Source organism: Maudiozyma barnettii (assembly GCF_903064755.1).
Source record: "Maudiozyma barnettii strain CLIB 1767 genome assembly, contig: KABA2_02, whole genome shotgun sequence".
NCBI classification, from domain to species: Eukaryota; Fungi; Ascomycota; class Saccharomycetes; order Saccharomycetales; family Saccharomycetaceae; genus Maudiozyma; species Maudiozyma barnettii.
The window spans coordinates 434,988-457,720 of NW_024545239.1; the positions used below are offsets into that span (position 1 = coordinate 434,988).

At 35.3% G+C, this 22,733-nt stretch overlaps 8 protein-coding genes and 1 non-coding gene across 9 annotated transcripts; 3 read left to right on the forward strand and 6 right to left on the reverse strand.

Annotated features, from left to right (window-relative positions):
• Positions 1–216: 216 nt before the first annotated feature.
• On the reverse strand, positions 217–1,236 carry SSN8 (cyclin-dependent protein serine/threonine kinase regulator SSN8; the record flags this gene model as incomplete). Its single annotated transcript, XM_041548899.1, has 1 exon — positions 217–1,236. The coding sequence occupies one exon, from the start codon at positions 1,234–1,236 to the stop codon at positions 217–219; it is 1,020 nt and encodes a 339-aa protein (XP_041404833.1).
• A 1,291-nt stretch (positions 1,237–2,527) lies between these two features.
• KSH1 (Ksh1p) lies at positions 2,528–2,746 on the reverse strand (the record flags this gene model as incomplete). Its single annotated transcript, XM_041548900.1, has 1 exon — positions 2,528–2,746. The coding sequence occupies one exon, from the start codon at positions 2,744–2,746 to the stop codon at positions 2,528–2,530; it is 219 nt and encodes a 72-aa protein (XP_041404834.1).
• Positions 2,747–3,048: 302 nt separating this feature from the next.
• On the reverse strand, positions 3,049–3,786 carry EFM6 (putative protein-lysine N-methyltransferase; the record flags this gene model as incomplete). The annotated part of the gene is made up of 1 exon (XM_041548901.1): positions 3,049–3,786. One exon carries the CDS (start codon positions 3,784–3,786, stop codon positions 3,049–3,051), a length of 738 nt encoding a protein of 245 aa, XP_041404835.1.
• A 427-nt stretch (positions 3,787–4,213) lies between these two features.
• FAP1 (Fap1p) lies at positions 4,214–7,213 on the reverse strand (the record flags this gene model as incomplete). Its single annotated transcript, XM_041548902.1, has 1 exon — positions 4,214–7,213. The coding sequence occupies one exon, from the start codon at positions 7,211–7,213 to the stop codon at positions 4,214–4,216; it is 3,000 nt and encodes a 999-aa protein (XP_041404836.1).
• Positions 7,214–7,557: 344 nt separating this feature from the next.
• Positions 7,558–9,114, reverse strand: RCM1 (rRNA (cytosine-C5-)-methyltransferase RCM1; the record flags this gene model as incomplete). The annotated part of the gene is made up of 1 exon (XM_041548903.1): positions 7,558–9,114. One exon carries the CDS (start codon positions 9,112–9,114, stop codon positions 7,558–7,560), a length of 1,557 nt encoding a protein of 518 aa, XP_041404837.1.
• Positions 9,115–9,550: 436 nt separating this feature from the next.
• On the forward strand, positions 9,551–11,653 carry HDA1 (histone deacetylase HDA1; the record flags this gene model as incomplete). Its single annotated transcript, XM_041548904.1, has 1 exon — positions 9,551–11,653. The coding sequence occupies one exon, from the start codon at positions 9,551–9,553 to the stop codon at positions 11,651–11,653; it is 2,103 nt and encodes a 700-aa protein (XP_041404838.1).
• Positions 11,654–11,977: 324 nt separating this feature from the next.
• Positions 11,978–14,008, reverse strand: ARK1 (serine/threonine protein kinase ARK1; the record flags this gene model as incomplete). The annotated part of the gene is made up of 1 exon (XM_041548905.1): positions 11,978–14,008. The coding sequence occupies one exon, from the start codon at positions 14,006–14,008 to the stop codon at positions 11,978–11,980; it is 2,031 nt and encodes a 676-aa protein (XP_041404839.1).
• Positions 14,009–17,772: 3,764 nt separating this feature from the next.
• KABA2_02S04774 lies at positions 17,773–17,846 on the forward strand. The gene has a single exon. It is a non-coding gene; the product is annotated as a tRNA-Ile (tRNA).
• A 1,757-nt stretch (positions 17,847–19,603) lies between these two features.
• On the forward strand, positions 19,604–22,279 carry KABA2_02S04796 (uncharacterized protein; the record flags this gene model as incomplete). Its single annotated transcript, XM_041548906.1, has 1 exon — positions 19,604–22,279. One exon carries the CDS (start codon positions 19,604–19,606, stop codon positions 22,277–22,279), a length of 2,676 nt encoding a protein of 891 aa, XP_041404840.1.
• Positions 22,280–22,733: the final 454 nt, after the last annotated feature.

A 22,733-nucleotide genomic window follows, 5' to 3' on the forward strand; every position in this document is an offset into this window, starting at 1 on the left:
GCTTTTGCTTAGTTGTAGTGCTTAGCGTAGAGGAGGGAGAGTTGGTACTTAACTTAATTGGCTGAACAACTCGTTTATATGTGGGAAGATCGTCAAGATTGAAAAATTCCTGAAATCAAAAAAAAAAAAATTATAGAGGGATTAGTCATTAAAGAACATTTATATACGTATTTATCATTAGAAGTATATAAACATCTGCAAAAAGGGTATAGTTGTTCATGAGGATGCTTGTTGCTGTTGCAGTTGTTGCAGTTGTTGCTGCTGCTGTTGCAGTTGTTGTTGCGACGGTGATGATTGGGGCGATTGTTGATTATTCCTTAAATACAAAGTATGCAATAGAAATTTAATCCAAGGTTCGTGATATTTATCCCAATGATCATACAGAGTGATCTGATCCTGCACAGCGCCCATGACTTCTTGTAAATCCACTTGCGATCTAGCCATAAAATCATTGAAAGTAGTCATTGTATTTGTATTCTCTTGCATCGATATTGTGATAAACATACAAGCCATCGCCGTGATATGTGGTGGATACACTAGATGTACATCATTAATATAACTATCGTTGATAAGAGACCAACAATTCTGGATCTCTTCAGGGGAAAGTTCCAATGTATAAGGTTGTTGTTTCAATACAGTGACCATTTGATCCATTGATCTATATGGATGATGTACGACTAGATAACTTTCCAATTCTTCGATCAGATAGAATTCAAATTCTGTGACTTTTGTTGGATCAGGAGGTATAAATTCTGGCCATAACGATCTAGCTTCAGAGACTAATGATCGAATATACTGCGGACATTCTTCAACTTTACAGGCCAAATAAACAGACGTTGTCACCAACAAATACAAATTGACTTCTCTGATAGATGCTCTCAATAGAAACCGAGCTAAATATACATGCGCAGTCGCCAATGCAACTTGTCGTATATTGAGTCTTCTACCTAGTTTCATTATAAGGAAATAGCAATATATGCGTAGATTGTAGTCCTTGTCGTAATGTAAATCTCGATGCAAGATTGGAATATTCTTCACTGACGAATGGTTGTTGCCGTTACTACCACTGCCACTTGACACACTATTGCTGCCATTCGATGAATCCATCACGATGTTCAAACCATCAGGGTACAACTGACATTCCAGTACCCATAGTTTCTGTTTCTCTTTAGCCAGCGCAGCCTTCGAAAACTGCCACTGCTGCCGCTGTGTCGACGTCCAGTAACTCCCACTCATTCTCTATATTCACTGCACTTTCCACTTCACTCTGTCAACCCAATACTAGAGCTAACTACCCGTCTACCCCCACCAATCTATCATCAGATTCTTATAAGTTGTTCTCCTTTTAGTGCCCCATTCAAGCCCTAATTGAATTAAATTTCGATTTTTTTTGTTTTCAAATCGGAATTTTTTCAAAAAATTTTTTCAGTTTGAAATTCGAAGCACTTCGAAAGAGTGAAATATATAAAACAACGAGTTCTTTCATTCTGGACAGTCTCTCTTCCAGTTCATGTTTTTTGTAGTTCCGTTTTGTTTGTTCTTTCCTATATCCCCAGTCCATGGCTGAAGAATCGTCAATAGTCGGAGCTTGCATCAAGGAAAGAACTTTCTGTTCTTTCAAAGTATGCTCTGGGCATGAAAGTCTCCCACCTGACCGTATGCGGAAAACGCAGTGAGATTTAAAAATTTTTACAATGTTTAAATCAACTCACTTGGACGTATCTGTTTTGCATATTCTCTCTCTCTCTGCACCCTTTGGGTACCTAGAGTGGGAGGATTGTTGAATTGTACGTCTAGTATTGTCCTGGCAAGTTTAATACTTGACAGTGTATATTTCGGTATTGGGACCTTGTTAGGTCCTAAACGATAGTTATGACGATTGCCTAATATTTTTCTTATTAGGTAACCCAATGGAGCTTACTCTTAGCTCATGGACTCACCCATTTTTTTATTTTTTAATTTTTATTAATTAAAAGAATGACCACCTTCTTTAGTTTTCAATTTGAAAATGAGTACTGCTGTTGCCATTTAGCTCGTTTTGCAAAATGGTTTTGGCATGTCTTTAGTGCAGTCAAATGCACAGAAGGTCCACCCCTACAGTATTATATATAGATCCTTTCTTTCTATAGGTTGTGGAAAGATGGGTGTCAATGGTTGATAGTGTGGTCACTGTCCTCATATTGACACACATTCATTTCCAGACTTCTAGAGGGATATTCTTCTGTTCACAACAAACTTTTAATCTAATTCGGTATGATGAAATACACATGCAACATAGAGTCAAGCTCTGAGCTGGCTATCTCCATCTTCAAATTTTTACGGGGATAGCTGCATGGGAAGAGAATTGCTATCATATTCTGACCTTTTATTTTAAAAAAAACTAATTGTGAAATCTTGTTCTTATGATTATATTATATTCTTATATATTCTTATTATTTATGTATAGAAAGTGAGTGAGTAAGTTTGGTTCTTGTTTGTGCAATTTAGGTTGTCGTCTTTGTCTTTTTTTAATGCAGTGCATGATGAACTAGCCTTGGAATTGGTTGAATGCTACTAGAATGCATGCTAATGACACGTACGGAGAGGCACGTTCACCAATACGTGCCATCTTCCAGAATGCACCTAATGCTTCATGATCCTTATAACGATCCAATATCGATGGCCATTGGGAATGTATATATGTACTAGAACATATCAATAGTAGTATCACTTGGATTAAAGATGAAAAGTTGAATAATGCAGACATCCTTGCAGCTCTTTCTTTGTATCTCCACTGTTATTCGAATGCACGTAATCTGATTACCGACAAGTCAGAAGTTCCTATCCTGCTATTCTTGCGTTTCATCAACTTCTGTTTTGTTCTGTTCTCTTTTAAATACAAAATTCGTTGTTGGAAATTTTTCGTTTCGCTACACCAAAAACTTGGACGAGGCAAATGTCCCCTCATCTGCTAATAAGTGATGAGAATAGATAAAGTCAAAGTTTTACAATTCATTAAAGACTCTACTTACATACATATATATATACATACAATGTTGCCGCTATACATCACTGTTTATGAACATGTGTTCGTACTAACTGGAAAAGGTGTGTACGGAGTTTCAAGTACTGGGAATGTCTTGAGAAATCACTTACTTCAATCACATCGAAATTATGTTTGATCCGTTGGAAAAACTTCCTATCTGCTTTACGTCGACGACGATAAGCCATCAGAACGATTGGCTGACTATCCTCTTGATCTGTCAAATCTAACAGAGTCCGTTCCAATAAAGGAAATGCTTCTTCTAAGTACACACAATCTGCTGCAAGAACAAGATCTATATCCCGATATTCTTTGAAGAGTGGTTCCCCCCATAATAACTCTGTCGCATTGGTGTTACCATTGACATCATTGACATCAATGTTACTTTGCATCAATGGCACCAGTCCACCGATATCAGTGATGCTGATATGAGTATCTGTTGATAGATGATGTTGCTGAGCTAATAATGATACACAAAGCCCGACTACCCCAGTACCACTACCTAATTCCAATACTTTTGAGATGTGACCACCTTTCGGTAGACTCGCTCCTAATAACTCATTACCAGGACTTTTCTCCAAGATATATTCACAGAGTAATTCACCTGCAGTCCAAATTTTACCACCACAACCTGAAGCACCACCATCCTCTACAACTTTTAATGGTGGTTGTAGCTGTCCTCCAAATGAAAGGTCCTGACAACCCAAATGTTCAATGGGACGAGTAGCAACAAGATCACCAAATGATCCAAATATACTATCCATAATTATCAAATTTTGCTCTAATAAAACACCACAATTGTTTTTTTTTTGATTAGGTTACGACAAGATAGACACCATGGTATTTTTATTTTTATACATCATGGTACTCACTTTCAAACTTCTGCTCGTGTAGGAGTATATTTATATATAAACTTACAAGTGCCTCGAGTACCACTTCGATCTATCATGAGAATTATAAATCAAATATAAACTGAGTGACTTAAACGAGGCTCTTTTAGGCATCTTTCAGTTACTAGTGCGTCCCAATATAGTAATTAAATGTACTGATTATGAAATTATTTAAAAAAAACAAAATTGAATTTTATACAAAAAAAATTTTCAATGAAAAATGGCTCAATTTAAAGGGTATCTAGGATTTTATAAATATATTTCTTCATTTCTCCTTTTCTCTTTCCCTTTTGATATGGTGCTAAATAATATCTGGAGACAAAGATTCTTCCTTAGAGCTATTGTCAGTTTCTTCTGTTGCCTGAGAGGCAGTGACAGTAGTCGCAATATCAGGAACGTCAGAATGATAAATTTGGGAAATATTACATAATGCCACAGACCCGGCTACTAAATTGTCACGACATAAATACTCGACGTGGGGTAACAGTTGTTGGATATCTCCAGCACAGTTTTCAGAAACACTAGCATAAGCAGCTGGGTATAGAAGTGCGTATCTTGTGTGAGCTTCATCGTTATCCTCATAAATACGGAATTGCGGGTCGTTAATCAATGTGCCTTCAAAATATGGTCCTATCATTGCAGATAGTTCTTCTTCCGTCACACCATCTGCGACATCTTGGAGCTTAAACCCAGTATATTCCGCCTCAAATGATGATGATGATGAATTTAAAGACGCAGGATCCGCAATGACATTTAGCAATGTAGTCGTGCTTCGAGACTCGTATTCTTTAGCCTTACGTTCTTTATCAGCTTGCTTGAAAGATTGATATAACGGCACAATCTCAGCCAACGATAGTGTTGGCTTAACAGACCCCAGTTCTTTCTTAACAAACACTGACCTTTTAGGTTCAGGATCCTGAGATTCAGCATATAGGCCATATGATTTGGCTAACTCAACAACAAAATGTCTTGCTGAAGCACGCATAGGTTTAAAATGTAGACTTCCACGAGTTTTATCATCTAACAATTTATTCAATACAATGACAATTTGTTCACACCATTCTGGTTGACGTGCATATGTAGATACTGTGCTCTCTCCATACGGTAATTGCAATTCTTCAAAACTTTGTGCTACATTGGCCAAAGAATGTAACTTATCCAATTCAATACCATTAACACTTGTTGACTTGTCGGAGATTCCGAATGCCAGCTTTAATTGTTCATGTCTCTTAACAAGTTCACATTCTTGATCACAAGGTAATTGTGAGTCTCCCTTTTCCAGCGCTTTACTTGGCTCTGTAGCTGTTGCACCACATACAACTTCTTGAGCACGTCTACCACAGGCACAATGAATTTTGATCAATGCAGTACATGGCGTATCGGGACATTCAGTGAAACTATGACATGGTCTGACACAAAAATGATCACATCCGACACGCTTACGATGGCATACTTGTTTACATTTAGTTTGACATTCTCCTGGCAAATGACATTTCTTTTGACACAGATGTTCACAAGTAGTTAATGGTTTATTACATATTTTACCACATGAAACATCTTTTTGGAAACAAACAGTTCTAACTTTCTCAACTTTACCACACTTGCACGGCTTAAACACACTTGCAGTACAAGGAGGACATGGTGTATCCAATGAATGACACGGATGTTCAATTGGCACATGTCCACATACTGATTCACCACGAACTACTTTAATACACGGATAAGGACATGGTGGCAATTTAGTACCACAACGTACTGGTGCCTCAACAATGGTTTTACCACACGGACATACCAAATCATTAGAATCACTCTCTAGACATGGCGGACATTTACCTGGGTGACATTTACGTTGACATATATGCTTACCACACGATAATAAAAGATTACAATCCTGTAAACACACATGTTCTGGTTCTACCAACGTTTCATCAGCAAGATCTGCTGTCCTGAAATGAGTCTTTTTCCTCACTTCTGCTGCAGGTCTACCCGAACAACATCTGTCTAAACACCTATGACGACGACATGACATAAGGGATTCACATTTTAAGTTACAATGTGGTTTCTCATGTAGACCACATGGAACCAAAAATGTACTCTGTTCACAACAACATTTCACTTTTTCGATTTGAGTACATGGATCCATACACGGACCATCGTGACAAGTAAATGGACATCTATGTTTACCGCATTTTAATGATTTATCACATTGAGAGTCACAATGTGGGATAGGATCTGTACACTTAGTTCTAGGCTTAGCCAGGCTAACCAAAGGAGTTTTACCACATGGACAGGTCTTTAATAATTTTGGTGAGAATGGACATGGCTTAGTACCCGACTTCGTTAGAAGTACAATACATTTTTCAACAAATGAATGTTGATGACATGAATACTCCACCGTTCTAATCTCATCACACGCATACACACCGAATGGTGAAGGATCAACCGCGTCTTCAGAGTCCTTCACTTTAGTTGATTTACATTGATTAACAATCTTAACATCTTTACAATATATTTTATCTAATTGGTTTGTACCACAGTAACACTTGATAGCCACGTCTTGAGACTCATCAGCTAATAGTATCTCTGGACATGCTCCACATATCCCTGTATGACAAACTTTCTTACATCTATGAATACCACACGCTAATAACAACCCACATTCCTCCTCACATTGATACTTACGCTTCCCCTTGAACTGTTTTGCTTGAGAACAAGTGATCTCCCTAGTATGCCTACCACATCTACAACGGATATGCACGGACCTAATACATTCAGGATGAGGTCCCAAATGACACATCTTGGAACAACCATGGACACAAATGTTTGCATCACAAGTTTGTCCACATGAATTTGGATTTAATTCATTAGGATCAGGGTTAATCACTTTACCACACCAACACGTAGCCCTGTTGGCCGCAGGCACTTTCTTGTTAACATGAGAACAATTTGGACACTTCCACGTCTTATCCACAGTCCTCTCAGTAGACTTCAAAGCCCACTCTCTTATACAATCATAATCGAATACTCTATAACAATGATTACAGGCGTACATCTGACACCTATAATCCATTTCAACGGTACAAATCATACATGTGTAGATATCACCTTGACGGATCTCTTCTACAGCTCTATCATAATAAGCCATGTTATCAGTAACGTTCGAGTTGTACTCAGTATCATCATCATCGTCATCAGAATCCGATCTGTTCAAGTCAGAGCTCGAGACATCTTGTGTTGAAACCGCAGGAGTGTTGCTTAGTTCTTGGTCTTCTTCTACTTCTCTGGGTTCTCCTACACTCATAAGTTCGACTCTCACTATTTCGTTTACGGTATCTACTAAATGGAAAACGACAAATATACTTGCTTATATATGTATCAGTCCTATAAATGTAGCTTCCCTATCCAAATATTTCAGTTATGACTTTCTCTTTAAAAATTTTGCCATATCGAATCTCTCTTCAGTGTCAAAATAACAGTTTATTTTTTTCAGTTCTTTTGCCATACAAAAATAGTAAAACTCGAGAAATAACAAAGTAAATATCTTTCAAAACGGTAATAAACCTACAAAAGTGCTTGATATTCAATGCTTTTTAATTAAATATATGCTAAAATATGTATTATACAATGTAAATAGAATTGGGTCATCTATAAAGTTCTCTCGAAACTCACAGCAAAGAAACCAATACCACCATCTTCTCTTGGTAAAGCCCTAATACAACCACCTGCCATCTGTTCACATTTCTCTTGATCATCCGTAAATACTTCTTGAAATTCAGAAACAAGACCTCTACGAGGCCATGCCGGTATAACAGAGTCTCTTTTACTAACAGTCCAGCCTTGTTCTTGAACTTTCTTATCCATCAACAAATCAATCACCACACGTTCATTTTCTTCAGCATGAATAGAACATGTACTATAAACGATCTTAGTAGCATGTGGAAAACTCATTGCGTGCTTGACGACTTGGAATTGAAATGATGATAATTTAGAAAGTCTTCTCTCCAAAGCATCCTTCTTGGAAACGTGTTTTGGCATACCATTTTCACCAACTTCTTCATCATCATCTCCTTCTTCATCTTCTTGTTCTTTGGGGATAGCATCGTCATCAAGGTCATTACTGGATTTATTGTTCTGTTCTGATTGAGCTTTTTTACGATTCAAGGAATCGACATATTTTCTACCAAAGATACCACTTCCGGAACAACTTGGATCTACAATCAACCCTGTAACACCCTTGAACGCAGTTGGAGTTGCCAATTTCGTGAAATCTCCGACATTGACTTGTATGTTCTGAGAACATCCAGCTACTTTGATCATTGTCTGCAAGATCTTGGCTCTATCTGGATCCTTTTCAAATGCAAAAATTTGAGGTTTAACATCATGCGGCATAGACTTGATATCTTCTCCGCCAAACATATATGATGCTACATGAGTAGTCTTGTTACCGGGAGCAGCACATGCATCAATTATGACATCCTTGGCTGTTGCGTTTAAAATTGTAGCAGGGAAACATGAGGCACGGTCCTGAATGATGACCTTCCCACGTTTATACAGTTCATGAGATGTAATCTTATCGTGTGGATGGATACCGAACAAATGAGGAACATATTCATCATAGTATATTGTCCCAGCTTTAATATCTTGCCAGCGATCTACTCTATTTGGGAATTTTCTATTCAATTCAGAAAGTACAGATTCAACATTGTGTTCAGGACATCTCAATGGATTGATTCTAATCCATCTTACAGGTGTGACATCATTTTCCAAGTCATCTTTCTCGAATAACTCCGACAAATTACGAACTTTTAGCTTCAACTTCAACTTCACCATCTCAGCCTTTAACCTTGTCTTAAATTGTAAGACGTACGATTTAATGGGATGTTTCCCCATCTGTATTCTCATGGATTTGGATAGTAATAAATCATGACATAACAATAACAACGTCAGTCTTGTATACATTGGTTTTCCCTTCCGCTTTGGGATCTCATCTAGGATCCCACTCTTCTTCATAACTTTCTCCAGATACGGTTTGTACTTCCAACATGAATCCAAAACAGCATAAATATGCCTGGGATTGCTCTTGATCTTGTATACTTTGCACGATTTCAATACGAGCGTCTGGAGGGACCCCGAGATCCTACCCTTGGCATCCTGCTGCTCCATATACTCCAAAACCCATGTGGCATCTCTGTAGAAGTCCATAACTCACTGTCAAAATGTCTGCACTTCAATCCCCTGTATCCACTCCCCAATAACAACAACAGGAACTTCCATCTCATCTCATCTCATCTCTATTCTGCTTCTTATATAATCCAAATTGCTAATGAAAAAGTGAAAAATTTTCCAAATGAATTTCGGCCGAAAAATTAAAACAAAAAGTCAACCAACTTAGACTAATTGGACTTAATGGATTAATTAACTCTGTCACTGTTTACATCTTTACACAAGTGGCAGGAAAAAGGTGAAGGAGGCAAACCATTAGACTATTTTAGAGTGCAATTTGAATCAATTTTTTATCAGAGATAGATATTGAGTACTCTGCAATACATCTGGATAGACATTACATACTTTCATTCTACGTGTTTTTCCTATTTTATCCATTCTGAACATACACACGAACGTTGTTTTACATTTGAATATGAGCACTGTCGAGAATACAGCTGTCAAACGGGAGTTTGAAGAAACTTCTGATGAAAGTGTAGCTATTAATAACAACAATGGTAACTTAATGAAGAGACAAGTTATTGTCCCCGTTACAAAACCCCGCATCCATTATACACCTCTTAAAACTGGTCTTTGTTATGACGTTAAAATGAGATACCATGCAAAGATATTCACCTCGTACTTTGAGTATATTGACCCACATCCAGAGGATCCTCGTCGTATCTATCGTATCTATAAGATCCTAGCTGAAAATGGGCTGATTAATGACCCTATGTTAAGTGGTGTAGACGAGATTGGGGACCTTATGTTGAAGATCCCAGTGAGAGAGGCTACAAGATCTGAGATTCTGGAGGTGCACTCCAAAGAACATTTAGATTTTCTTGAAAAGACTGAACAAATGTCTCGGGAAGAACTTTTAAAAGAAACGGAAAAGGGAGATTCTGTTTATTATAACAATGATTCTCTGTCAAGTGCTAAATCATCATGTGGTGGTGCGATTGAAGCATGTAAATCTGTCGTAGAGGGGAGAGTAAAGAATGCCCTGGCAGTAGTGAGACCCCCAGGTCATCATTCAGAACCTGAGTCATCAGGTGGATTCTGTTTATTCAGTAATGTTGCAGTGGCAGCTAAAAACATCCTTAAGAGTTACCCCGAGAGTGTTCGTAGAATTATGATTCTCGATTGGGATATTCATCATGGTAATGGTACTCAAAAGGCGTTTTATAATGATGACCGTGTTCTATATGTCTCCTTACATAGATTTGAACTTGGGAAATATTATCCTGGTACCGTCCATGGTCAATATGATCAAACTGGTGAAGGTAAAGGTGAAGGTTTTAATTGTAATATCACATGGCCTATTGGGAACGTCGGGGACGCTGAATATATGTGGGCTTTTGAACAGATTGTAATGCCTATGGGTCGTGAGTTCCAACCTGATTTAGTAATAATTTCTTCCGGGTTCGACGCTGCTGATGGTGACACAATTGGTCAATGTCATGTTACTCCAAGCTGTTACGGACATATGACCCACATGTTGAAATCTTTGGCAAGAGGTAATCTGGCTGTCATTCTAGAAGGTGGTTACAACTTGGATTCCATTGCTAAGAGTGCTCTTGCTGTGGCAAAAGTATTAGTCGGTGAACCACCAGATGAATTACCCGAACCATCCAAGGATACTAAACCAGAAGCATTAGAAATGGTAGATAAGATTATCAGATTACAATCCAAATACTGGAAATGTTTCAAAAGGAATTGTGGGAACGCAGGTTGCGAGTTTAAGGAACCAGTAACCGAAAATATAATATCCAAGAATTTCCCCTTACAGACTGCTATTCGTCAGCAACAATTACAAAATTTATTATTAGATAATTATAAATTTGTCACCTTGCCCCTAGTAAATCAAAAATTATCAGAGGACACAGTCTTTTGTTCTCAAAATGTCTACGATGCCTCTACTTTACTGATAGTGGTTCATGATACACCAGATATATGGGCTGCTAGAAATGTCATAACGGGAACCATTGAACCTTCATCCTCGATCATTGTTGATAGTGGATTACAATTTATTAAATGGGCTGTCAAAAGAAACTATGGAGTTATGGATATCAACATCCCACAATCGCTCTTTGAACAAGACAATTATTCTGCAATGATTACAGCTCAAGAAGTGTTATTATACCTGTGGGATAATTACATCAAATTTTCAACAGATGTTCAAAAAATTGCATTCGTTGGTATCGGTGATGCAAGTTCGGGGATTATACACTTAATGGGTCACAGAGACACTAGAAATAATGTTAAAGCGATTATATCGTTTATAGGTAGTAAACAATTGAAACCATTGGTTCCATTAGTTGATGAATCCTTAACTGATTGGTACTTTAAAAATTCACTAGTATTTTCTGATAAAAATCATTCATGTTGGGGTGATAACGAAAATAAGAAACCCCGTAAGAAATATGGTAGAGTATTGAGATGCGAGACAGACGGGATTAATAATATAGTTGAAGAAAGATTTGAAGAGGCAACTGATTTCATCCTTGATTCTTTTGAAGAATGGAGTGATAGTGAGTGAAACTAATTTTAATTATTCTATCAATTCTTCTTTCAACACACGATCTCTAACTATAACTGCATTTTGTTATCACGACCTAACAATCAGAATGAACAATGAACTTTTTGCATACCTAATAAGCATAAATACCTCTCAATTCTTACAAGAAAATAGATACATACGTATATGTAAATAGTATCTTCTATAGATATTTGTATTAAAAACATAATATTTTATACAATATGAATATAAATCGTCACATGAGCCAGCATTATTTTGAACGAATAATTATACAAACACAAAAATGAAAGAAAGAAAGAAAAAATACAATTATAGCATATATTTTTAAACTTTATTCACAATGGCATTAGCTGATAAAAACTTTGGTTTTGTTGGTTTCTTTGGTTTTAACCTTTCTGGTTTAGGTGGAACAATCGGCTTCGACTTGACTTTTGGTGTCTGTTCGATCACTACAGGTTCTTCCTTTTTTGCCGACGATTTATCCTTCGAAGTTAATTTGTTACCAGATTGATTCAATTTATCTCTCATTTTTTGTCTTAACATTTCTTTTGTCTTTTTGTTTTCTAATCTCTGAGCATCACTGATTTTATCTACTTTCTCTTCAGTCTCTAATTGAATATTTTGATCTATCATTGGTTCATTTAATTCCTTAGAGGTTTTATCTTTGGATGGGATTTGATTTTCCATTGTTGGGATTTTATCAAAGTTTTTAATACTCTTGGCAATAGATGGACTATTATTAGTATCGATTTGATGAATTTTTTTATTTTTTGGAACTTCAGTGATTTCATTTTCATCACCAAATAGCGAGTTGTTCTCTTCAATTCTTGAAGTTTCTACCAATTCCTTATTTTGTTCATATTCTCTTCGAGAAGATTCAATGGCTGCTTTAATCCTTTTCTCTAAATCAATTTCATTTTGATGTTTTTCAGATGTAGATTGGGGTACTTCCATTTTATTGTATATTGCTACATTATTTTTTCTTCTTGGAGGTAGATTTATTGTTTCTAATATCTTATCTTCGTCAGTACTATCTTTATCACTTGAGGATGTAGAGACAGGTGATAATACAATAGGAGCATGTGTATTTGAAACTGATTTTGAAAGATGTAATTTGTTAGACTTATCAGAAGTTTGAACACTTTCATTAATATAACCAGATGTAGCCTTGGTATCATGAGTCACTACAGAAGGTAAAACATCGATTGTTCTTACTTGAGTCAACCTATTATGAAGTTCACCAGATGAAGGGGCATAAGTCTGAGGAATTTGTGATACTTGCATTGGAATTTGCTGCGGTTGCTGTTGTTGTACCATTTGGACTGCCATCTGTTGAGCTTGCATCAGATTCTGTGTACTTACATTTTGTCCCATCATATTCAACTGTGGCATACTTGCAACATGAGGTAATTGGTTTCTAACGGAATAGAAATCTCTAATAGGACACGGTATCCCTAACAATTGAGATGCACGTTCTGCTACTTGACATATATTTGGTCTTTCATTTGGATTCACTAATAACATCCATCTAATAAAATTCTTCAAGTTTTCACTATATTGTGGGAATGATGGGAAATCATATCTAGAGTAAAGAATAGCAGTTTCACCTCCCTTTTCAAATGGTGTGGTATAGTAACACAATTTGTATAAGAGGACACCCAGAGCCCAAATATCCGATTTCTCATCAACTGGTAAATTACGATAAAGATCGATCATCTCTGGAGATCTATATTGTGCTGTTGTATTCTTAAGTATATCATGTTGTACATATGCCATTTCCTGTTGTGTAGAAGGCGGCCTAATTACACCTGAAACAGAACCAAAATCACATACTTTATATTCCTTTTGACTGGAGATCAGAACATTTTCGATCTTCAGATCACGATGTATCAAAGGTGGATTCAAAGCATGCATTGCTGCAACACCTTGAGTAATTTGCAATATGATATTGAGTACTTCAAATTCTTGTAATCTATTTTGTAATCTTGTATTCATAAAATCAATTAAACCTCCCTTTTCACAGTATTCCATCAGTAAGAAAACTTCATATGAACCATTATGCAAATTAGATTTAGCTGCATGAGAATCAATGTATGACACCACATGTGAATTATTGCGCAATAACTTCATGGCTTCTACTTCTGCTCTAAGGACATTCAGACTCCCTTTATCCGGGACAACTACTCTCTTAACACATGCAAAACTGGAATGAATATATTCATCAGGTCGAGACAATTCACAACTGTATATCTGTGCAAACCCACCACTTGTTAGGTACTTGATTATACGTATACTATGTGATCCTACTGTTAAACTAGTGCCTGGTTGGTATTTGTCCAATTGAGGCTGGTTCATCTCACTGCCGATATATGATTATAGTATCGAGAAATTAACAATAGTGACTAAGTGTTGTCAAACTATCGTTCAAAAATTATTATACGTAAGCGTCTCAAAAAAAGGTTCCAATCCTTAGCTAACAATGTAATCACCTAGTGCAGTGACATCCCTTTAACTGTCAAAACCTTCTCTTATATGTGGTATCCTGTTATTAACCTTTATACATTCTATAAAATTGTGACTTCAGGTATTCGTCTCTTTAGATTATTTTCTATGCGGGGCAACACAGAAACTGCCGTACGAGTCAATCTCCTGAGCCACCTAATCAACAACAAAATCAGGTCACGATGCACGAAACAAGGCATATAAAAGGAACAATATTTGGGTCTTTCCACCTGATAAACCGCAACTATAACTAGACCAATAAGGATAATTGACGGACTCTTTTATACAAGGCAGCCCTGTACTATTTGGGTACCACTCCATTATAGCCCCAAATTTTTATCGAACATGTATAAACCTGAAAACATTGAAATAATGTAATAATACGGACTGTAAATTCGAAATTATTAACATTCACTTATACGTCGTGAAATATTACGAAAATAAACCACATATGACATTTTGCAGATGTTTAAACCCATTTTATCAACAATACAATTGAAATATGGTATTTCAAAGTAGTATCTACGGCACTACATTTCACACAAAATAATCCAAAGCACGCCAATATATTAAATGCAGTTACTTCCGGAAACCTAAAGTACAGAGATCGTTACGTGATGGTAATAAACTTAAATATACAAATATTCGACTTTTCATGTAAAACGCATCCCCGCCTTGATGTCTAACATTTGGTTGGAAACATGGAGTAATGTGTATTGTGATGATATCTAGTGATGACACATAGGAGTAAATGCGCATAAAATTATTTCTTTACTGAACTGAATCAGATATAGTAGAGTTAGATTTGGTTTAGTTCATTGTTCATTGTTTAGAAATATGCTAAGCAGTTGCTTAAGTATAAATGGTTAAAGTAAAGCAAATGTTTTTACCTAAACAATTAACAATGAACGAATCAAGATCTAACTCCACTATATCTGCTTCAGTTCATGGTAGAGTTGCAAAAAATGCGTCTAACTCAAACGAGTCGAACAGTTCTCCAAGAACTCCGGTCCCAGGTGGTGAGGAACCGGTTAATAATCAAGCTGAAAATGTTAATAAACCGAACGTTATTCCTTTCTACGATGGAGACCCAATAAATTATTATTATAATAAATTTAACTCTCCTTTGTATGTCAACCGAGATATCTTCGCTAACCCTCTCTAACAGTCGGAATTTTATGTATCCATAATATCCAAATCGGGTTTTGCCAAATATGCTAGGAAACTCACCATTCCCACCAAATTTGCCTCATACGCATATTCCTTCTCAATCTTCTGCTACTATCAATGAGAATTTAGCCACTGGATATGGTTTGTAAAAACCACCATTCGCACCAACTACAATGCTGAACAAAATCACTCATTCTGCTGAGTTCAGTTGTTGGACCAAAACGTTTTTGTCTCTTTTAGGTGAACACCAATTATACCATAACATTCTAGATGAAAATGGAAAGCCAACATATCCTGCAAATTACGATAAAAAGAAATTTATCTTTAATATTTTCAAATATTTCGTCTCACCAAAGGTTTATCCTGTTTAGTTCTCCAGAAAATTACAAGAAAGATTCATTGAACTTTTTGATGTCATCGAACATGCTCTATACAAAGAAAACGAATATAACAACGAAAGAACAATTGTTACTGAATTATTCTGAATTTACTATGATTCTAAGTCGGGTCCCTTCTTCTTTCAAAAGAAATTAGAAAACTTGCGTACAAAAGGTGTGGAAGTTAGAGTTACTATTACCGACAATGTTCTATGTGCTAGAATTGTCGGACATTTGACAGGGCAATTCAAACCAATCGGTGATAATTATGACCGTAATTATCCATCCATTACATTAACTGACCTGTTAAAAGAAATCACCCTTGTCTATACCAGACATGTCAAAAACGGTAAAAAATTATTCGCCAACGAAAACCCAGCTCCTAAGGAAACTGGAATAAAGATCAAATCCTATGAAAAACCTGCTACTCCCAAATCCAATCATAAGTATAAGACTAAGGGTAAAGGGAAGAGATTATTCCATATCCAACAATTTGATCCCTCATATAATGATCTTAGGCAACTACAGTTATAACCTCAACGACTTATTAATCGTGGATTCAGGTACTGAAATATCTGTTGTGCGTGTCACTTCACTTCTAACAAACCTGAGCTTCAATCCCTCAGACCAACTTCTTGGTGCAGAGGATGATGTACTCAACGTAGACGCTGCTGGTACTTTATGTTTAAAATTTGGAAAAACGACTATCCGTGTTAAGACATTGACCTTCCCAGATACATCCTGCAATTTAATCTCTCTACACGATCCGGAAAGAACTGGTTTAATTATAGACATCCAACATCGTGCAATTTTAAATAAAAATGAAGAAAAAATTGAGGACATCATCAACTGTGGACGTTATATCTATCTCCCACTTAGCCTGATCTAAAACACAACGAAGAAACATAAAGTCCACCATGTCTCATATAAACTTTCTATTGCTTTTCTACACCGACTCTTTGGCCATATCAATATAAAAACAATTAAAAATACAATGAAAAACAAACTTATTAGAAACATTCAGTTATCTGATGTCGAATGGTCTAACATTGACAAGTTTCAGTGCACCGATTGCATAAAAGGTAAGGCAACCAAACACAAACATATTGTTGGTTCTCGTTTAAAATACAAAATAGCTACGGTCCATTTGAATATATTCACTCTGATCTGTTCGGCCCAGCTACTGGTGTTTTTGCTGTTTCTCCCAATTATTTCATTTCTTTTCCAGATGAAGCTACTCGCTTTCAATGGGTATATCCCTTAAAAACTAAGTCCGCTGATTCAATATACAATGTCTTCGACCACTTAGTAAGACAAATTCACACCCAATTCCAAACAAAAGTTTTATGTTTTCATATGGATCGTGGGTCTGAATACACTAACTCGGATATGATAGAATTCTTCCACATAATTTCTGTCAATATCTGGGTATCTATCTAAATATTTATAGGATCAGCTTGTATAGTACTTTATGTAATAGATCAACGAATAGAAATTATACAAGTAATCTTTATAGAAATGACAACCGTTCCCAATTCTAATTCTATTAGGATCTACTCTGTTGCCAATCTATTGTAAACGTAAGTTTGAAATCGAGAATATACGATTAGTATTCGAGTTGAAATTATCGGACATAGTTATAGATATTCAAATGTATAATCTTGTAATTTATTTTATGTTATATAAAGTAAGTCTATATAAGGAAGATTGTATATATATAAAGTTAGAATATGTGGTCCTTTTATACTTTTGGAAAAGGAAAACAGTCTACCAAATATTGATAGTATTCTTACTAAACATTCTAGAAACATGTTCTAGACACTTATGAAACAATTAGTAATACTTGCTTACTAATCATTCTTAAAGAATGTTCTAGAATCATATTGAACAGTTAGTAATAATTTCTTACTAAACATAAAATTGTAATAACCAAGTATTGCTACTTTCTATATTATAACATCTATGTCAACACTCGATTTCAAACTTACGTTTACAATAAATATTATACTAATTCGAAATCATGATATATACAAATACATAACTTCACATCCACAATTTCAAGAAATAAACGATCCCTTGGCCCAGTTGGTTAAGGCGTGGTGCTAATAACGCCAAGATCAGCGGTTCGATCCCGCTAGGGATCATTTTATTTTTCGAAATTATTTTTTCTTTTCTATCGATTGAAACTCTTTAATTTTTTATAAACATAAAAAAAATCCCCGTAATACTAGGGTATCCGACAGATAAATAAATTATGCGAAACGAGTTTCTAAGGGTGTGTTTCTCTCAATGTTTCTTTTATGCACGATGACATCACCGCTATGCGTCACCAACCAAAATTATTAAGAAGTGTCCAAGGAGTAACATTGCGTACGACAGTGCGAGGCGCTAACTTAAGAATTTAACTACTTCGCTCAAACTCCGGTTTCTTGACCACAAATAAAGGGGGAACTTCGAAGCGAAGTCGAGACTTCAAAGAAAGACATAGACATAGACACGGCTTTGTGACTCGGTGCGGCTATTCACTGTTGGAGCGTGACGTAATACTTTCACATATTTGTATCTGTGTGACACGGCTGCGCAGAATACACCCAGCAGAGGACGAAAGGTATAACCTCCATTCGAAGAATTTATTAAAAATTGCTATATTATTATGATGAATGATAAGCACCTCTTTTTTGCTTGCGCATGGGCTGGGCTATTTGCCCAAAGAATGTGTGACGTTCGAGGAATACAGTATCTCTCTGTGAAAGGAATAACGTTACAGAATGTCTCATTTTGTTACATTCGTAGAATAACGTAATCGGAGATTATCTGCAAAACGACCAATTATTGAGGGTTAGTTTGGCCATGTTATATACATTTTAACTCTGGTCCTAATCCATTCCCACATAAATATATACACTGAACACAAAAAAATTTAGGGGTAAACCAAAGTCCGGATTTATATCTCCATTGTTAAACAAAACAGATAAATTGGAGAGAATACGATAAGGGGAATATTCCATAGTGTCTCCAATTTGTCTGTTTTGTTTGTTCTCCTTTGTCTTTCACTCTCTGTCTGTCTGTCTCTGTATACGTATGGCTGAACGCACTAATTAGGAAATAAAGTTATACTGCAACATGCATCTGTAAGGAGCATTCATATCCCAAATAGGCTATAATAGACTCCCCCTTTAATTAATAATCGGTACAATACAAATATTGCCACATGAAGATCTTCCCCATTCTTCACCGCTAAAACAACTGATGTTGTAAAACGAGAACTTTCGCTCTCGCCCTCTCACTCCGATTATTATATGATTGACAGTTACCCCTCACAACGAATAACAACAACATGACGACGTCTAAGTAACAACCACAGAAATACTAAACCAAAACACACACAAAAATATTTAAATACAAATATACAAATATTTGTATTTAAAGGGTTAACTCTATATATTTGCATTATGTAATGGTAATAACCTTCCCCTTCACTCACGCTTCACTGCATAGATATCTGTGCCAAAACCTATAATAATAAATACAAATTTTAACACGTTTTTTCTTTCCTATCTATTTCAGTCGATTAATCTGATATACTAACAAGATATCGATTTTTTGTTTTAGTTAATGTAATTAATTTAAAAAGGTAAAAGGAAGGTAATAAAGGTATAAATATATTTTCTCTCTCTCCTTTCTTCTTCTTCAGTGTTTTTGGAGATATCAGTATTTTAAAAAAAAATATATATATATATAAAAGACAGACCCTTTAATTTAATTTAAGTTTTTTTTATTCATTGTTGAATATTAAGATCTACCCTGTTAAGAATCTCATTTTATCTCGATTTGACAATAATAACTTTTAATTAGCTATCAACTACTATTTCACACATAGATTAATCGTTTATGAATTATCATGGATTTACAACCTCCACCACCGAAATATTCTACTTTTGATTTCGATATAGAAAATGTGAAATTATCAAATAGTCCACAAGATGACTATCAAAGAATTTTTTTCACTACTCTATTTGAAAAATTTTATTCTCAAGATATCGATGCAAAAGTTAAGAATAAATTATCAATTAATGAACTATTTATTCAACAATTAAAAATAAATTCAACTACTTATAGATCTTCAATTGCAAAAGATTTGGAAAACCCAAATTATTTAACCGATGAAACTAATATGGAAAACGCTAGAAAGAAAAGAGAAGTTGAAAAGAATTTTTCTGCTGCTAATATTGCCACTACCAGTACTAGTAATTCGACTGGTAAACAAACTAGAAGAAGATCTTCTACTAGAAAGGAGAAAGGAAATGAAACTTTAAAATGTTTCGAATATAAATTTCCAGATTTAAAAATTTATTTGGATGATAACAATAACATTAATAAAAAATTTACTATTAACGAACAATCTTTAAAAAAAATTCCAATTCATATTAGATCAAATTTAGGAATCGATAAAGAATTTTGTATGAGACAGATGTTGGATGCTAATGTTGTCTTTAAAGATACTAATACCTTAAACAATAATAACAGTACTTCTTTACCTTCTTCAGTTTCTTCTTCAGTTTCATTATCTGAGATGGAAGATAAGAAAACGATTATTCCAAAAGATAATGTTTCTGCTGCTATGAATACTTTGACTAAGAATCAACAATTTAAAGTCACTAAATTAGATCATAATGACGCTTCAAATAATAAACTTATTAGTAAAAATAATACAGTCCTATGGGAATATGATACAGGTTATGTATTTTTAACAGGTATCTGGAGACTTTATCAAGATATTATTAGGGGTTTAATTCTTTGCGATAGAAGAGATACTACTAAAGAACAAAATAAATTAATTAGAGATAAATGTATTCGTGAATATGAATATATTTCATCTTATGCGTTTTATGAATCAATTAATTTGGATATTGATGAAAACCCATCAATTGATCAAGATATTTCTCAATATCAGGATTCTAGCGGAAGACAAAGAAAGAGACGTTCAATTACTAATCCAAGTAATGCAAATTTAGCAAATATTGGTATTCAAGTCGATGGGAAAAAAAAAAGTTCTACTGATGGAACTAATAAGATTAATTACTCAGATTTACATTGGAATGAAATCTCGGACATTTTATGTGATATTGTTCGTGATGATTTTAAAAATCATTTAATTCAAGATCAAAAGATTCCTTTGGAAAATATCGATGTCGATGGGAAAAACATTAATGATTTGGGGAAAAGAATTCGTGGAGGATTCATTAAGATTCAAGGCACTTGGCAACCAATGAGGATTGCTAAAAGAATGTGTTACAGATTCTGTTACCCAATTAGATATCTATTGACTCCATTATTTGGACCAGATTTCGTTCCCGAATGTGAAAAATGGTATAAAGCTATTGAACATCATGCTGAAAAGATGGCTGAAGAAAGAAAAAGAACTGGATTCGTGGGTCCAATGCGTTCCAAGAAAACTGTCAGAAAGATTACTCCAAAGAATTCAAATACTTCTTCTCCAAGAGGTAAAAGAAAAGCTTCATTTTCTTCTTCGACTTCTTCTTCTGCTATTCATGTCGGGCCAGATTCTAAGAGACCGACTCTAAGAGACCCATTTTCAGGCAATGATGCAATCTTGACTCCAACTAGAGACATGATTACGATCGCACCAATCCAAACAGCAACACCGGAATCAAGTGTCAATAGTAATAGCATTCCAAGAGTCTATGTAGCAAATACTAGACATAGATGTACTCAATCATTACCTTCGATTCAAGGAATCATAAGTAGTGTTCAACATATACCACCACCACCACCTTCAAATCAACAACATTTGATTCGTGGTGGATTTCCTCATCATGGAAGAAATTCTGTTCCAAATGTTCATTTTGCACCTTTTGTTCAACAAATAGGTTATTATCCACCTCAACCTTTGATCCCTCAGGTAATTAATCAACATACTCAAAGACAGCAGGCATACTTACCTCCACCACATCAGACAACAACAGTGATGGATCCAGCTTTCAACAGAACTTCCACGATGAATAATTTTAGAACACCAACAACTACTGACAGGTACAATTTAACTTACAATGGGAATATGGTTCAAAGCCGTAATTCGATTAGTAATCAAAGTAGTAATCAAAACAGCAATTTAACTACACCTCAAACTCCTGATGTTAACATTTTATCTGCTGCAACGAATCTTTATAATACAGGTGGGCATAGATATTCTTATCCTCCAAAGGTTAAAGTGTCTCAAATTGAACCCAGTAGCAAATTTGATTTTGCTCCACATACTCATTTGACATATATTGGCACTCCTAAACTAAGTGATGTTCCTCGTTCATCGGGTGGCACTGTTACGGGATCGACCAATCAAGTTCCTCGTATTTATAATAGAGAATTACCTAGAATCATTCCCCAAGCATATATATCTGCAGCTCAGTACCAAGTGCCATTACAATCACAATTGCAACAACGCACTCAATATCAAACATTTCCACAGTCTCAACAGCCACATCAGCAACTACCACATCAGCAACAGCAACAGCAACAACAGCAATATTATCATTATCAATTTCAACAACCTCATTGATTTTCTTTCGTTTTTGTTATTTTTTTAGGATTATATTTTTTTCCTTCTTTAATTCGCCAGTGACTTTTGTTAACTTAATTTTGTACACTACCCATCTTATTTGTTAATATTCTTCCTTTCGAGTACTATTATTCTTAATTTTGTATCACCATTTACATATAAACTTTCTAATTACATTAATATAACAATACATCAACATTTTTTTAATTCATATTACAATAATATTGCTTTTAAACATATCTAGAGGAAGTTAATCTATTTGAAGCTATTTGGAATGTGATCTTTCTCTTAAAAGAGAGATGGCCCTTTAGTTTCAGTCATTTTTAATTTCAACCGTTCTTGTCACATATAATTTCTTATTACTTCCAGAGACAGAAAAGGTGAAAAATATATATAGAAAGAAAGAAAAATTTTAATTTCATACATTATAAAGAAGCTCATCTCGATATACAAT